Source organism: Cyanistes caeruleus, chromosome 12 (genome assembly GCF_971803275.1).
Source record: "Cyanistes caeruleus chromosome 12, bCyaCae1.hap1.1, whole genome shotgun sequence".
Taxonomy (NCBI): Eukaryota; Metazoa; Chordata; class Aves; order Passeriformes; family Paridae; genus Cyanistes; species Cyanistes caeruleus.
Genome location: NC_141712.1, coordinates 4,283,248 through 4,299,286, shown reverse-complemented (window position 1 = coordinate 4,299,286; position 16,039 = coordinate 4,283,248). Strand labels below are relative to the sequence as shown.

The 16,039-nt window shown below is 34.6% G+C and overlaps 1 protein-coding gene across 6 annotated transcripts in view; it reads right to left on the bottom strand.

Annotated features, from left to right (window-relative positions):
* Positions 1-16,039, bottom strand: part of CEP89 (centrosomal protein 89) — a 30,345-nt gene that overhangs the window by 7,765 nt on the left and 6,541 nt on the right. For 4 of the 6 annotated variants that reach the window (XM_086847824.1, XM_086847825.1, XM_086847822.1 and 1 more), the window contains 13 exons: positions 15,881-15,986; positions 14,847-14,875; positions 13,601-13,655; positions 12,082-12,300; positions 11,560-11,702; positions 11,130-11,180; positions 9,970-10,053; positions 9,000-9,097; positions 7,623-7,738; positions 6,810-6,990; positions 5,779-5,946; positions 4,953-5,094; positions 3,582-3,671 (listed from right to left, as the gene is read on the bottom strand). In XM_086847824.1, coding sequence (XP_086703950.1) covers positions 3,582-3,671; positions 4,953-5,094; positions 5,779-5,946; positions 6,810-6,990; positions 7,623-7,738; positions 9,000-9,097; positions 9,970-10,053; positions 11,130-11,180; positions 11,560-11,702; positions 12,082-12,300; positions 13,601-13,655; positions 14,847-14,875; positions 15,881-15,986 — 1,482 coding nt within the window. Of the gene's footprint in view, positions 1-3,581; positions 3,672-4,952; positions 5,095-5,778; positions 5,947-6,809; positions 6,991-7,622; positions 7,739-8,995; positions 9,098-9,969; positions 10,054-11,129; positions 11,181-11,559; positions 11,703-12,081; positions 12,301-13,600; positions 13,656-14,846; positions 14,876-15,880; positions 15,987-16,039 lie in introns of all 6 variants that reach the window. The other 2 variants (XM_086847823.1, XM_086847826.1) reach the window with 1 other exon arrangement.

Genomic DNA, 16,039 nt, shown 5'->3' with positions numbered 1-16,039 from the left:
ACAAGAAGAAGAAAATAATAGCTTTGCTTGCTGCTTCATGTAACAGTCCTCTTGTTCAGTGAAGCACACATGATTTTTTGATTGTGGCTATAATTACTAAATGGTAACTAATGACTGATCTCATCTCAAAAGTAAGAAATGATTTTGTACAAAGTAACTTTGCTTTTTGAAATAACATCCCCATTAAATTGCATAAGCAAACGAGGAACTGAAAACCGGTTTGTGTATTGTTACACATTTCTAGATGCTGCTGCTCTTGACAATACCAAAATCCAATATTAAATTGTTTTCTACTGATTACAAATAGAATGCTAAAACTGTTATATTCTCTGCCTACTGTGATGTTTCCTACAGGCTACAGAACAGAGTTTTGGGCTGAAAACACCTTTAATAAAACTGTCAACTAATTTAATGAAGCTTTGAAAATACTGCTATTTATGTCTTGCTAATATCAAGTTTTAACTCAAGTGCTAATCACTAAGGTTTTATCTTCATCTGAATCAGGAGAGAAAGATTTGAGTTTGCCTTTTGGAGGAATTTTTAAAAAGGCATTTTTATATGTGCTGTATATAAGGCTGTATAATCCTTTCCACAGTTTCCTTTTCAGCTCTTGCAAAATGTATCATTGTAAAGTTTAATTTTCTAGAGGTAATAGGATAATAACAGATAATATTTACCAAGAATATTAGAAATTCACTATTTAAGGCTGACTTACATAGGGTTTTTATCCTAACTTTTCCCTGACTATTCTAATAGAATAAGAAGCCTGCAAGTTAACCAGTAACATCAACCAACTTTTTAGATTCCCAGAAAAGTCTTCAAAATGATTAGAGTAATGTTACAGAAGGCTAAAAGTAAACAAGTTCCTTGTGAACAGAAGGTTACTCAGAGCCAGCTTAGAGGAAATGCAGAGTATAGAGAAACAGCTGAACCTTCCCCTCTGTCAGTAAAAGCTCCAGCACGTGTCAGGTCCAGCCCGGGTGTGGGACCTGAAATGCCCTCTGTAGGTTAGATGCCTGTAATCATTTCAAACAAGAGAAAACTTCCTCTCTCAGTTTTATCATGGAGAAGGCTGGTGAATTGTAGTGTTGGTGAAACCCTGCTTCCCATCATGTGGTCACTGACCATCCAGCTACAGGCTGGTCTGTGTTTTAAGCTGAGGTTTGTGTTTTCAGCTGCACTCTGCCTGAGATGCTTCAGGCCTCTGGCTCCTCCATACCCCACAGCTGCCTCTGTTGGCTCTGCACTCCAGCTCTACCTTTGCCAACTGAACCTGAGTCCCATGTGCAGAACGGTTGCAAAATCAGAGGACACAAGTGCACCTTTTTTGCCATATGATTATAGTCTGAAACCAGGTATGAGTTCTGATCTTGCCTCTATGGATGGATTATAATTAAGTCTGTGTAAAATGCAGCCTGGGGAGGCTGGGATGGTTCTGGGCACACTGACACATGCAGCTGCTGGCACTTACAGATCTTTCACAGCAGGCTGCTACCTTTGAATTGTTCAAGATAACCTATCAATGCTCTCTGAAGTGAAGCAAGTAGCAAACAGACTGGTGTAGATGATAGATTTCAGGAAGATGATGTTAACATATAGCTGTAAGTCATAATATTTTCCTCTAGAGCTGGATAGGGTATGCCCAAGGCCATGGCATCCCACGCACACAGTAAGCAGGATAAGGAATGATCATGGATGCAGGTGCTGGTACTGAAGAGGACTGAAGAGGACTGGAGAGGCCAACTGATGAACAGTTTTTAAGTAACCTTTAATATTTTTCATTATTCAGTCTGCCTGAAAAAAGTATCTGGCATAAGTACATAAAAGTAGAAATGAACTTAAAAATGTTTTCAGAACTCAAATGCCAAAGTAAGTTTTGCTTCCTTAACAAAGTTCCTGCACAAAAATGATTTATTTTATATTCAACTTATTTGATACTGCTCTATTACTCTCTAAATTTCATGTGGCTATACTGGTAATCTACAAAATGTTTTGCACAGTGAATGAATTTATAAAGTTTGTTTACAGTAATTGCCAAATCCCAAACTAAAAATGGGTATTTATAAAAACAATCACTTTTAATTTGCTATATTACTTTAGCATAAACAGTTGAAGATATGTCATAAAGTAATGTATACAATTATGGACATAGTTTGGGGTTTTATTTTAGCAATAACCTGTTGTTTAGCTTTAAAGATTTTTGTCTTAATTCATAGATCTACCAAATCTTAATTTAAGATTTCTCAAAGAAAAACAAAAACCATAGAATTTTCTTAATTTACTTTCTCCAAAAGAGTTAATTAAAAGGGAGAACTATGTATGAGAAGACCAGATCCACTTTTATGAGTGGATCTTTTATGGCTTTTTTATAATTTCCATTAAGGGTGGGTAAAGATTTATTTGGTTTTGCACTTAAAATTCACTGCATGTATATATTCTTAATTTTATGACAACCTCTTCTCTATCCCTCACAGTAATCACAGATCTATTAGATTGCAGAAGATTCACATTTAACCAGAATACAAGCCACTGTCTTAGTAGGGGAGCTAGACATGAATGATGGTGAAAAAAGCTGAAAATATTTTATGACTGTGTAAGTATAATTAGGTAAATCTTTTACAGTAGTGTTTTGTGCATTCAGGTATTTTATGAAGGGTTCCTTACAAATTCAAGCTATTTTTCAGCTTACTGCTCTCTCTTTACACTTACAATTTCATTTCTTTTCTTTGTTGCTAATTTCTATGTCAATCCTTACAACGAAAGTGCAGAAGGAGATGGTCTCCATTAATAGATTTGTGCACATTTGTGTCATTTGATGCAGAAATAGCAGTGGCAAAGTATAATATGGAAACTTTCTGCTTAAGGATAGACTGAACAAACTTGACTTAATATAAACCAGCTTTTGAATGTACTATTATACATCACTTTCTAGATATAGAAACCAATATACCAGGTATCTATCTCCTTTCTTTTTTTTTAAGATTACAGTAAAAACAATCATGGTAGCACCAGATGCTGAAACATAAATGTTTCAAACTTATTCCATTGTCGTATTGCAATTACATAATGTGCTTTTTATTTGTTTAGAGAGTTGTAAAGATAACTTATAATGTATTCTCTAACTAGGCTGGATATTTGAATATTCTGAGTTTCTCAGCCTGTAGTCACAAGAAAGAAACTTGATGGCAACTGTACACTTGAGATAATGCTTTTCACTCTTCCAGATCTAATTGTAATGGAATTCAAGCTGAAGGAGTGGTACAACCTCAAAAAAGTAGAGGACAGAATACTTGGGTTACAATATAGAGCAAAAAAATTAAATACAAATAATCTTTAAATAGTATTACAATTAGTCATAATTCTCCAGGTAATGCTGTAAATGTGATGATCACTGCAGATATGCAATGCACAAATACAACGGAAGAAGACACTAGTGAGAATTATGATGATCTATTCTGTTTTTTCAAAACTTTTGAAGATAATCCATACATAAGTCTTTCATAAAAGCACTGACACAGATTAACTACTCTTCTCATTAAAAACATTTCACGATGGATATTCAGCTTAGAAACACTGCTTACCTTAACTTTTTCTTCCAATCTTCCTAAGCGTAGGCTGCCTTCTATAATTTTCTTGAGAACACCATGATTCTCATTTTCCAAACATCTGGCCTGGAACCATGCAGTATACAAAGCTACATGTGACATTCTGTTTGTCAGGGCAGACAAAATGCATACACTGAGGGAGACACAGCAATTCCATTTTAAACTCCCAACAGTCTGAAGAACCAACATGGACAAAGAGTCCTGGAAATTATTCTCGTAATGGCTCATTAATAATTTGTCAACTGACAGTTCAACTGTGAATACTGTGAAGCAGTATAATTCTGAAATGAAACATACTGTAAACCCAACCAATTCTGTGGCTTTTTCTACACACGTATGTATATGTAGGGATCCCATTTTTATGCATGAGATTCATCCTTTGGGTCACATTTAGCAATGTGCTCTCAAACAAGCCCTTGAAATTAGTAGGGGTTCAGGCAGGGATATTAATATGGTATACTTAATATTTAGAAGTAGATATCCCAGAGATTAAGATCTAAGAATCAGTTCCCCCAGTTTCTAGGAGACATTTACTGTGCCCAGTTTCACAGTCCTGAAGTCCAGTGTGTAGTGGACAAGAGTTGTGTCACCATAGTTCTTCTTCTAGAATTAGTAATTAACTGCTCTGTCTTTTTATCCACTGCTGATGACAACCTATGTCTACTACCCAAACAACAAGTAAAAGAAGCTTTATTTTAACAAAGTTTTGTGAAATTATTTCATATTCAATTTGAAGACAAGAGTATGAATAGGAAAAATCACAATTGTGCCCAGTATCTTGTAAAAGAAACAAAATGAGCTTACAAAAAGCCCAGAAACCTCCAAGTCAGGAACTTGCACTAAACAGAAGGTGTTCCAAAACTCTCAATCAGCCTGTCAAAATGACTGCTAACCAGTAAGAGCAATAAAATGCATATGCATCCACAGCAGAAGGTCCATACAGATCACTTCAAGGATAACTATCCACCCTTAGACTCAAAACCAAATATTAAAATTTTATGATTGTGTGCTATTTTTAAATACAGGTAGCTCAACATCAACTTCTAAAACTAGGTTAAAAAAATCTTTTGCACTTTATATGTGCTACTGCAGACCCTAATGCTCGTATGAATTAAGGTTTAATTATATTACCTCCAGAAATAAGAGTAGTTGCTTTTAATTACTCCTCTAGGAAAAAATATTTCACTGCTCCTATCCTATTTGCTAAAGTACACTTAAATAGAGCTAAATCCTCAACTGGAATTGCAGCTTTATTCTTTGATAATTCAGATTAATAGTAACGAGCCAGTAGTATGATAACTGTGTGAAATATCAATTAAGTCATATTAATTATTTAAAGGTAATTACCAAAAATACAAGATGATCACGTTCCTTAGCTATCTTCTCCACCAGCCCAATGAGGTTTGTTAGATAGTGATGGGCTGTGACTTCTTTTTCCATTGCTTCCTCCAGCTGTACTTGCAGAAGACCTATTTTCTTCTTTAATCGTCTATAAAAGAAGGAGGAAAATCTTTGGATTGGGAATTAGTAATGGCCGTAAAGAACTTGTATCACATGTGCAAATCAACATATTCAAGTCTCAAACAATCATACATGCTGTTAAAAATGCACTGGCTCAGAATATTTGCAATGCAAAATATCATGTTCCATTTTTGGGGGGCTGTTTTTTCATTACAATATGTTATCTGAATAACAACAGTAACAATGATTCAAAAGAACAGTTTGTGCAATGGCTACAGGCTTGTATTTCTTAAGATATGGAACAATAATATTGTCTTTTAAAACTATTGTGAACTCATCTCTAAGCAGCCTGGTGCATGAGAAGATCTGCAAACAGAATAACTCTTACTGTTATCTAACTGCAAATAGTGTATTGTCTACTCATCTTACTGTCAGATGAGTACACCTGATGATTCATTGCTATAGCCAGCTACTAAATTAAAGATATATTCCTAACTTGCACATAGACACAGAAAAGTGAGCATACAAATGTCAGCAAAACCTGGTTGACAATCAGGCCTCGAGAAATGACAAAGATATGTTTAGGAAATGTTTTTTTTGCAGTAGGTAGAAAATACACATTATGCGAAGTCAGATAATATTTTTACAGATATTTCTGTTGTTTTTAGAAATAGAAGTATTTCTGTACAAGAAAATGATAATGTGATAATACCTGTTTGTCTTTTCAGTTACTTGCATCTCAGTTTCCAGGATCTTCTTGTCAGCCATTAAGTTATTTTTCTCTAAGAGCAATTTCTTGTTTTCAGTTTGCAGTGATGCTATCTTTCCCTTTGCAGCTTCCACCTCACAGTGCTTTTTCTCCTGCTCCTGTTGTAAAGAGCTGCAAAAACCAACAGTGTAGAACAGCTATCATGTATAGATCAGCATCACTAAAATGGTAAGTTACAGGAAGCTACCCATGTTGAAGTTATGAAATAAGATGCAGAGAGTGCTCAGTGTTCACTAGTGACATCAGAGAGGTATTACAATCTCAAATCAAAATCATGACTAAATTATTCAAGTAATTCCTTCTGACTGCACTTTATTTCAATTATAATACTATGCAGTACAGATGTAATCCCTTAGTGCTTCTATTTTTCAAAGAAATTACTTTCAATGCCAAAATGTCTGAGGGCTTCTCAGGATGGCACTGTACTATGAAACAGGAACCTGCACTATCCAAAGGGTTGAAAGCATAGGAATTTATGGAATATCTTCACAGAAACATTACTCTGCAGATTATGCTGCACAGCAGCACTTTTGAGTTGTGCTGTTTCATGCAACCTTCATGTTGTAACAACTGAAGAAACTCAGAACTTCTAGTTCAGAAATTCAGGATTCTTTAGACATGTTCCAAAGAATGAGAATGTTTTATATACAGTATTGATAGAACTAAGTAGATTTGACAAAGATGGTATTTTTAATGCCTCCTCTTCTGCTATTTAAAATAGTATAATTAGCAGTAGGTACCTTCATGGTAAAAACACTTCTACCAATGTTTCTAGAACTGAGATTTCCTTTTGTAATTTTAAAGATATCTAAAAGCTAATACAGTATTTTTTAAATACTTCTTTCCCTTTCTTTGCTGTGCTTTGGTAGTTACCTTCCTGGATTACCAGTGGCCTCCTACCTACAGAATGCCACGTGCTCTGGTCATGTGCATTTGCACCAAGATTTCTCTGTGCACCATATGTAAGCTCATACCTTTTTAAATCATTCACCAAAGCCAAGTGCTCCTCTGCTGTTATTCTGCTATCCAATTTGGCTTTCAGCTCTTCACATGTAGAACACAAAGCTTTTAGCTGCTTCTGGTACTCGGTTATTTCTTCCTCTTGACTCTGTTTCTTATCTTCTAAGACTACTATTTGTTTGGTCAACTTTGAAACTTTTGGAAGGAGGGAAAAAAAAGTCAACTGTGTACAGCAGAACTAATTCAACCACTAGTGAAACTTCAACAAAATCATGAATACCTTAATTCCTAGTTGTTTACAACATTATGTAACAGAGGAATTGTCAGTTTATGTTTTAACAGTTTGGACTTGATTTTTTGCTGTCTCAAGCAACTTGTTTTGGAAAAGTGCAGAAACTTCAAGAGTACTTCTTTTCAGGGCTGTAAGCTCATTGGAATGTCATTTTACTCTGAAAAATTGTGGTTCAGTTTAAAATGCTCTTCAACTATGCAAGTGACTGTATTGCTGTTTAACAGTTCTCACTTTTTCAGAAGTAAATCAAAATGGAGTATTTTTTTAGTGTCAATAGGTGATAATGACATTTCTTTTCAGTATCAGTTGACATCCAGAGCTTGATCTCCTATTAACATGACCTACATTCAAGGACACTTTTTTAGGCATATTATGAAATTGCAAAAAACCCCCCAGTCAAGCAAAACCACGGTTCTGCCAAGCTTGCCAAAACAAAAGCTGACAACAGAAAACAAACAAAAAACCCTACAAAAATTGAAGCCTGTAGTACCATCTTTAGTGTAGTTCAGATGACTAGCAACTCAAGCACTTTTACCTTCTTGAACATGCTGTCTGTGACTATCTTTTGCTTTAGCTTGTTGAATTTTGAGTTGCTCCATCAACAATCCATTCTCTTCCAAGACCAGCTTGGCCTGAGTTTGCAGCAACTCCCTGCAGTGATAAATGGTTTGTAAATAAAATATAACTCAAATATTATGTCCAAAGAATAAACACAGCTGATTTTCAACAGTGTAAACTTACAAAATCATACTTGAATCTCCTTAAAGAAACAGATTAAAAATCCTTATTGAAAGCAGTATCAGGACCTGAGGTAACCAAATCTAGACAGACACTAACACCCATATTTCTGCCTCATTGAAAGTAGGCCTGTGCCACTGGGTGAATCTGCAGAAAGACTTAAGATTATGATGCATGCTGTCTCTTCCAAAGTCCTCCTCATGTAGACACTGTGTCATCTGAGCCTCTGCATGCAACTACTACCTGTGTCATGGGTGCAGGAAAAATTTTACTCATAGGGGATGCTGTTCCAAAACCTGTCACACTGGTTAGGAATTATCTTCCATTTTCCACTTTCAGTTTGTTTATGGTGAATGAATACCCAGCTGTTGTTCAACACTATCTTGAGTACCATAAACACAGCATAAGAATTTCTTGTGTGTGCCATGTCTCCTGTTCCTGCTGCACATACAGAGAGCAACACTGTCCTTTTCCAGCCTCTGTTCTGTGAGAAAGGCCAATCTGCCTAAGCTCCAAATAAATGAGGCTCTCCATTTCCTTGGCTACACCACAAACCTTTTCAGCTTTGGTTCTCTGTACCTGAATATACTCTACAGGGATTGCCATCCAAGGAAAACCCCCCAGCCGAGAGACTGCACTCAGCTGCACCCTTCTTCCTCCTCCTCCTCCTCCCAGCCACAATTTTTGTCTCCCAAGTACCATCATTCCCATCTCTGAGGCCACAAAGAGGAGAAAATTCCATAAGAGATAAAAAAGAAAAAAACTAGGAAAAATCCTAACCTCCAACAACTACTTAACTTCATTTAGTTTACATTGTTTCACTTCTCAAGAACATCAAATTCTTCTAATGTCACATTTTAATGCTATTTCTTATTAGTGGGAAACTGATGTCATTGGCATACTGTAAAAGTATGTGAACTGCAGTATCTAGGACAGAATTACATGGGCTTCCAGTGCAAAACTCCACATTCATATTTCATCTTTACTCCAAAATTATTCCAGGCATTGCAGATCAGCATTCTTTCAACATGATAATCACAACACCATTAATTCTTCAGAAAAACAATGTTTGAGAACAAAAAGAAATTTCTTTAAGATCTGGAATTTTAAAAGTTTGCATGAAATAAAAATTATTTTTTTAACTTTTAAATTAATTTCTAGTAATATAACTTGCCACTCTGTAGGAGTAGTGAAGTTATTTAATTGCTCATGCAGATCTGCATTCTCCTTCACCAACTCTTCAACTCGTGCTTTAAAATTCTTCATATCCTCCTGGAAGTCAAAGGATTCCATATAAAATTCTTTATAATTGTTTTGCTTTAATTTTTACATCAAGAAAAATTTTTATAAGTACACATGCTTAGGTGCCTTCTAGTTCTTGTAACAGAGTATTTTCTCACTATTCATCTATAATTCAGGTGTGCATATTTGATTTCTGAATTGTTTCATTAATCTAGTAATATTTTATTAAAAACAATACTGATATTAAAGCACATTTTTGCAAGTTGTAGACCCTTATTAAGTTTAAAAAGCTGAACTCAGGAAATTACTGGATGATACTATCCATTTTCAGTAGAAGTGACATGGATTTGAATATGGTAAGACAACACAGTGAATTTACAGTAATATAAAACCCCTTGCTGTTTTCTGCTTATTTTATGGCTTAATTTTTTGATGGAAATACATTTATTTTTAAAACCTAGTAAAGTTGTACTCAGAAGCAAATAGCTATTTTTCAAAGATTCAGTGACAAAAAATACTTCTAAAAAGCAAAAAGAGTACCCATCTTTTGGAAGTATTCTTCTACCACAAAACCCACAAGCAGCTGCAAGAAGAGCTATACAGAGCACTTAGTTCCCATTATGAGTGACAGTCACAAATTCTTTCTACCACTCACTAGTTTCTGGTTTGCTCTATTTTCAGAGCACATCTTACATATCTCAGTGTAGTGCATGCTCCTAAATGTGAACAGGCTGACAAAAACAAGCAAGCCAAGTAGGATAAGGCAGCACAATAACTATGCATGGAAAAGTAGAACAAAGTCACTTTCAATTTTAGGCAGACAACAGCACTGGTAAATCCCTTTAAAAAATTCAGTAATCTATTTCTGCTTTAGTGTGTATTTTTTCTAAATGGCAACTTGCCTCATGTTCAAGAATAAAAGCTTCCTTTTCTCTTATTCTATCTTCATATGCCAACAGAAGAGGTGACAAATACTTTGTATCCAACTTAGAAGAAAATTAAAAAATAAACACATGTAAATTAATTACAAGACATAATTCCATCTGTATATTTTACTTTGGCTACAGATTATTCATTTCAAAAGCTGTTAAAGGGGTTTCATATATGACTTGTAAACTAAAGTGCAGAACTTAAACAAGCATGCAGACCACCATATGCAGAACAATGCTGCAGAAACATTTCATAGTGCTGTGTTAGGAGCAAGCTTTGGAAAGGAAAAGACTGCATGCTTTACTTGCATCTTTCTTCTAAAAAGCAGCTTTAACTTATCACTATATGTAACACAGCAGAATATGGATGCAAATGAACACCAAACAAGATTCAAACATATAGTGAATGCTACTGCAAAAAAAATTATTCCAGATTCATAAACAAGTGGGAAAGGAATTTTTACACTCTCAAATCTGCATCTTTAAAGACTAAATATATATGTATGTGATTATTGTCTCTTTTGGCTAAAAAGCCAGAGCAGGAGCTGTCCCCATTCTGTACGGTTCTCAGTAAGAGTGAGGAAGGAAAATGTAAGATCTGATTAGTATTCCACACATAAATTGTTTTACATGTTACAAATGCATTCTCTTTCACAGACTATTTGCCTTCCCCTTGTCAGAAATTCATAGATCCATGGATCCATGACCATTCATACAATCAGAAATATCCTGTTTTCTTTCAGTACAATCCTAAAAAGAGTAACAGCAAAAGATTAACAATTAAGGTTAACAATTAAGCAGTAGACCTTGAAAGCAAACTATATGCTAGACAAATCTAAAGTGAAGATGGCATTTATGATTCTCAGCATAACAATACTTTTCAATAGTTCAAAGTTGGTGACTGTGTGCAGTTTGTAGCTTACTGCTACTTCCAGCTCAACTGGAACTGCACACATTCGTGACAAAGTTCTGCCATAAATATTTTTCTGCAACAAAAGAAATGTTTATAATATTCTGTTAGTATTTGATAGTTCAGCAGAGTAATATCTGAATACTTTTGATTGCAGTAAAGAAATTCTACTGCTTTACTTAGAGAGGAATGTACAGTTCAGTGAAAATATTATCTGACTTACCAGCCATGGTGGTTGTGGTCCTTTCATGGGCAAGCTTTTCAGCTTTAGATTCTAGAGCAGATATTTTAAAAGATACTGACATTACTTCTTGCTTTTTGAAGCACCAGCAATTTTCCACTATAGTCACAATTATCACCCCAAACAAGTTTATGCTTTTATTACTTGTATATGTACTTGTATACTTGCATATGTAACACATACCAAATAAAAGAGAAAGCTCAGTATCTTAGTGACACAATATGATACTGACTTCTTAATATTAGACTTAATGATAAATGATTATTTTGAATTATTTTAAATTTCAGAAAAAGTCTGTGCAATCTGCAGATTTTATGGCAAATCTGGAGAAAACAGTTATAAAAATTCAAAGATTAAATAACAGACAATGGGACATTTCAGTAGAAACTGCCTTGATAACCAAGATTCTCACCTCTTCTTGGGACAATGACCTGAATTTAGTTTGATAGCGACTTAATTCTACATTTAAACGATGGACCATAGCTCTCAAAGCATCATTTTCATCTACCAGTTCCTGTGCTTGTTGTCTGAGAGTAAGTAATTCTGTTGCCTCCCCTATTAAAACAAATATCCAACAAGAAAGTTCCATTAAAATTCAAGAAATGTTCACAACAATTTGTTAATTATAATGAAAAAAATAAATTAGCTAGAATAATAACCAATAACTTATCTCAAAATACTGTTATGGAAAAATCTCATGAAAAAGCAAAAGGTCTATTATATTTCAAACACTAAGTAAATTTTTTTTTTTCTTATCATGTACTTATTCCTTGACAAAACTTCTACAAATGTAGAATATTCTGTTTGGAAACTACTTCTGCTTGCATACTTGCCTAAATCAATGACTTGAAACCTACTGCTAGACGAAAAGGTTGTCGGAAACCAGAAAAATCTAAACAAGATAACTACAGAATAGCTTATATGTTTCTCCCACCTTCTCTATGTGAGTTCTCTGCAGCTTCTTTAAGTCTTCTGTTTTCTTTTTCTAGTTGTTTCAGCTTTAATTGCTGTTCTTCTATGTGCTGTTTTGTTCCCTCAAATTGCTGGACCATAGCTTGGTATGCCTTGTTCAGAGACCAGTTTTCTTGTTTTAGTTCTCTGAACTTTTCTTTGCTTATATTTTCCCATACTTGCCTTGCCCGAGCAGACACATCTATAATGCCACAGAACAAAGTATTTATTTACATGGTATCCAGACTGGGATAGAAGTTTCAGCAAATGACAATCTTTTTTTTCTAATATTAACATTATATATGAGTCATACTTTAAAATATCTAAATCAGCTCATGGCTCCCAAAAGATAAGACCAGAAAGAACAAAAAAAGTGGATTTGGAAAGAGAGCTGTGGAGTGGCTGTAAGTTCCCATCTTTTCTCTCAGACATTAGAAACTTCCTTCTTTTAATGGAAAAGGCAGTGTGAGCAGATCTCTCTCCCAAACATCAGTGACTGGAGAGGTAAAAGTAAATGCCCACTGCAATTAGGAAAGTGCTTGTGCCCTGCATGGACTAGTCAGTATTTTTGATCCCTACAAATTTTAATCACCCATGCAATGAAAGATTTACATTCCTTCCCACTGAATAGCTTCAGTGTTACTGAATAGAAGTTACTGAACAATTCTTACAAAAGTAACCTTTCAGATTGTCTGCTAAACTGTGGATATATTGTTGCACCAATAATAATGTATCTCACTCCAGGTTTTCCTTTCCATCTGTAATGAGTAAATAGCTGAAATGAAGGCAGAGATTTTAACCTTACCAGGACAATCTAATAGCACACAGACATTGATAAAACTCAGCAGTTCCTCAGAATAGGATATATATGAAACCCAATACAGAGCTATCTCCTGTACTGATGATGTGTAACAACTTCATGCATTTAGTAATATCTCAGGCAATTGTGTCCACTGTTAAATTCCTGTGAAAAGGCATAAGACACTTGGACATACACAAAACCCCATAAACTCATAATAGGCACATATCCTGTCATGAGACACACAGAGCTCAGTACTGTGCCTGAGGTGTCAGGTGGATCCAGAAACACACAAATAAGCTGATGGCAGACCATGTATCTCATGACTCTGTGTTTACCATTTCAGTAGCAATAGGATACTTAATAATGGTGACATCTTCTAGTGTACATTGAACTTAATGTATTGGAGAGGTCCAATGTGACTAATTTCATTACATCATTTCACAATGTTTCATTTACTTTAGACCTCAAAAATCACTCACAGTGGAAAATAAAACCAAGTCTAAACCACCTAACCTAAAAAGCCTGAAACTACTGTTTTTATACACATCACAGAGCACTTTCTCATCTCCTGCACAGGAAAAATACTTTCACACATGCAAATTAGGCTTAGAGAATATAGGCAGGAAAATGTGTTTTCATATACATATGCATATTAATAAAAGGAAAATGTGTAGCAAAGTCATAGAATAATCCAAAGTACCTGGGGATGGTGGAGGTTTGTCATGTATCAGATTTTCAGCTATTAATTTTTCTTCCTAGCAGAGAAATAAAAAATGAAACAATTTGCTTTAACAGCATCACTGCTGGAGAACTTAAGAAATAAAACTTTTGAAGGAGTTTCTTTCATATCAACAAAATTGAAGGCTGGATTCGCTGGTGATAATATACAACTTATCATCTACTCATCTAGACATCATTTTGTCAATTATCACTGCCATCAGTCACTTGTGAGCACCTGAAACTCACTATTATCTTTAGTAGTCAGAAATGTTCTCAAAACTGTTCTTTTTACAGCTGACATGAAAGTTACATAAACACGAAGCTCCTTGAAGGAAACAGGAAGAGTATTCCTCTCACTTGTTAGTTTGTATAGAGTGAGACTTTAGACAAGTCAATTATGTCAGTCTCTAACTGGGTATCAGCAAATCAATTAAAATGGAAAATGTTTTTCAAAGTCAAAGAACTTTGTTCTTGTTTTGCTGGAAAAAAAACAAAGTATTTGTACATTTTCAGAAGGTTCTTTCACCAGGAAGAATTACAGTGTCCTTTGTGCTAATGTGTTTACTTAAGGTGAAGGTGATATAGAGACTTTCTCCAGGTTTATATGAAACAGCAGTGAAATTTTGTAAGGATACACTGTAATGTAATTTAACACATTGATGATACTGAGTGACACCAATGACTAAATGAGATAAAACTCATGAACAATTTCAAAGAAAAAGATATATGGTTAAGAACTTGTAGAAAAAAGTTATGATAATAATGGAAGAACTGACCATTTTCATAAACAATCTTCTAGCAAAGAACTAGCAATCTAGCAAGTTGATCTAAAAAACTAAATTTTTGGTTATTTTTTTTCAAGCTTATGAAAGCAGTCAGATCAGCTCAAATAGAAAACTATAGAAAAATGGAGTAAAGTCGGGCTCAGAATTTGAAAATTAACAGTATGAGCTCTCTCTAATTCTCAGTTTCTTTCTTTCACAAGGGATAACAGACAACATACTATAAAAAAAACAAAAACAAAAACCCAACAACTTTTGTATGGCCCATTTATCTATATAGTTACATTTTTCCTATAGGAATGATTAGCCATTCTTGTATTCCAAAAGAGAAAGATTCCACAGTGGCAAAATGTGTTTTCTTTTAAGTGACTGCAAACTTATCAGCTTTTTATGACACCCTATTTTCCAAAATGTATCATAAATCAACCTTTATGTAAATCTTACCTTTAAATTCAAGCCCAGATTTTGGTCTTCTGTTAAAGAAAAACAGATCTTTCAGTCAATTAGAACAAAAATTATTTTAAGTCCATAAACTATAAGGGTTCCTAAGGATATCTGTGCACACATATTATACATGCAAATAATGTATGAAAGTCCTTCCCAAACCACTAATCTAATTAGATTAGATCATTAATTTGCCACTAACTCTTTCATGGTGTGTCAGGACACTGATGTGAGACCTCACTTTACCTCACACTGGATAGTGTGCTGCATCTCTGAGCCAAACAAGTGTAATTCTGACAGCTTTCAAAACCTGCAGCACTTATATGTACAAGAGGGATTAGAAACAGTATGCATGCATATATATATATATACATATATATATTTATATATATATATATATCTTCTATATTTTTTTCACTTTAATGCCTTTGCTTCCCAAATAGTTTTATCACAACAACCATTTTTTATTAATATTGCTCTCTATAAAACTTTTCAAATTACTCCACTGATATAAAACTGAAAAAATGCTGGGACTTGACATGAATAAGATTTAGGAAGACACAATTTTTCCAAAATTGACTCGTTTTTGCTTCCTCTTTCCTACCCTCTAGCTACAAAGTGCTACAGAAAAACCTTACAGAATAAGGGCCTTAAAGGCTTCTGTTCACTTCTGTTCATTCCTGTCACTTCTTCTCACCAGAAAGCATTCTACAAAATCTTCAGCTAATGGGATAGCAAAAAACAAGTTCTATGACTGTACTTTACAAGACAAGAGTTCACAAAACCTTCCTCCCCACTCCCTCATTTTACAGTGGCTGACAGTTTGTTCCACAGTGAATACAGACCAATCTTTCCTCTTTATGCAGGTTTTTAACTTTCTGCAACTATTAGAAATTGTGAAGTATTTAGTAGCATTTCTTTAAGTTTCCTTTTAAAAAAGGAATATTACAATATAGCATTACATTTATTTTATTTAAAAAAAAATAAAATGGTGTTGAAAGGCATGGCATTTTGACTTAAATAAGTTTACTTACCTTCTATTTGCACACTTGACTTATCCACCACCACCTGACACTCAGTTTCATGGGAAGAAACCTCTTTCTCGTCAGCATTAGGAACAGGAGATGGTGGAAACTCTTCCTATGTAAAAATAAGACAAACCTCTCTAAATCATGGGATCACTGTTAAAATTG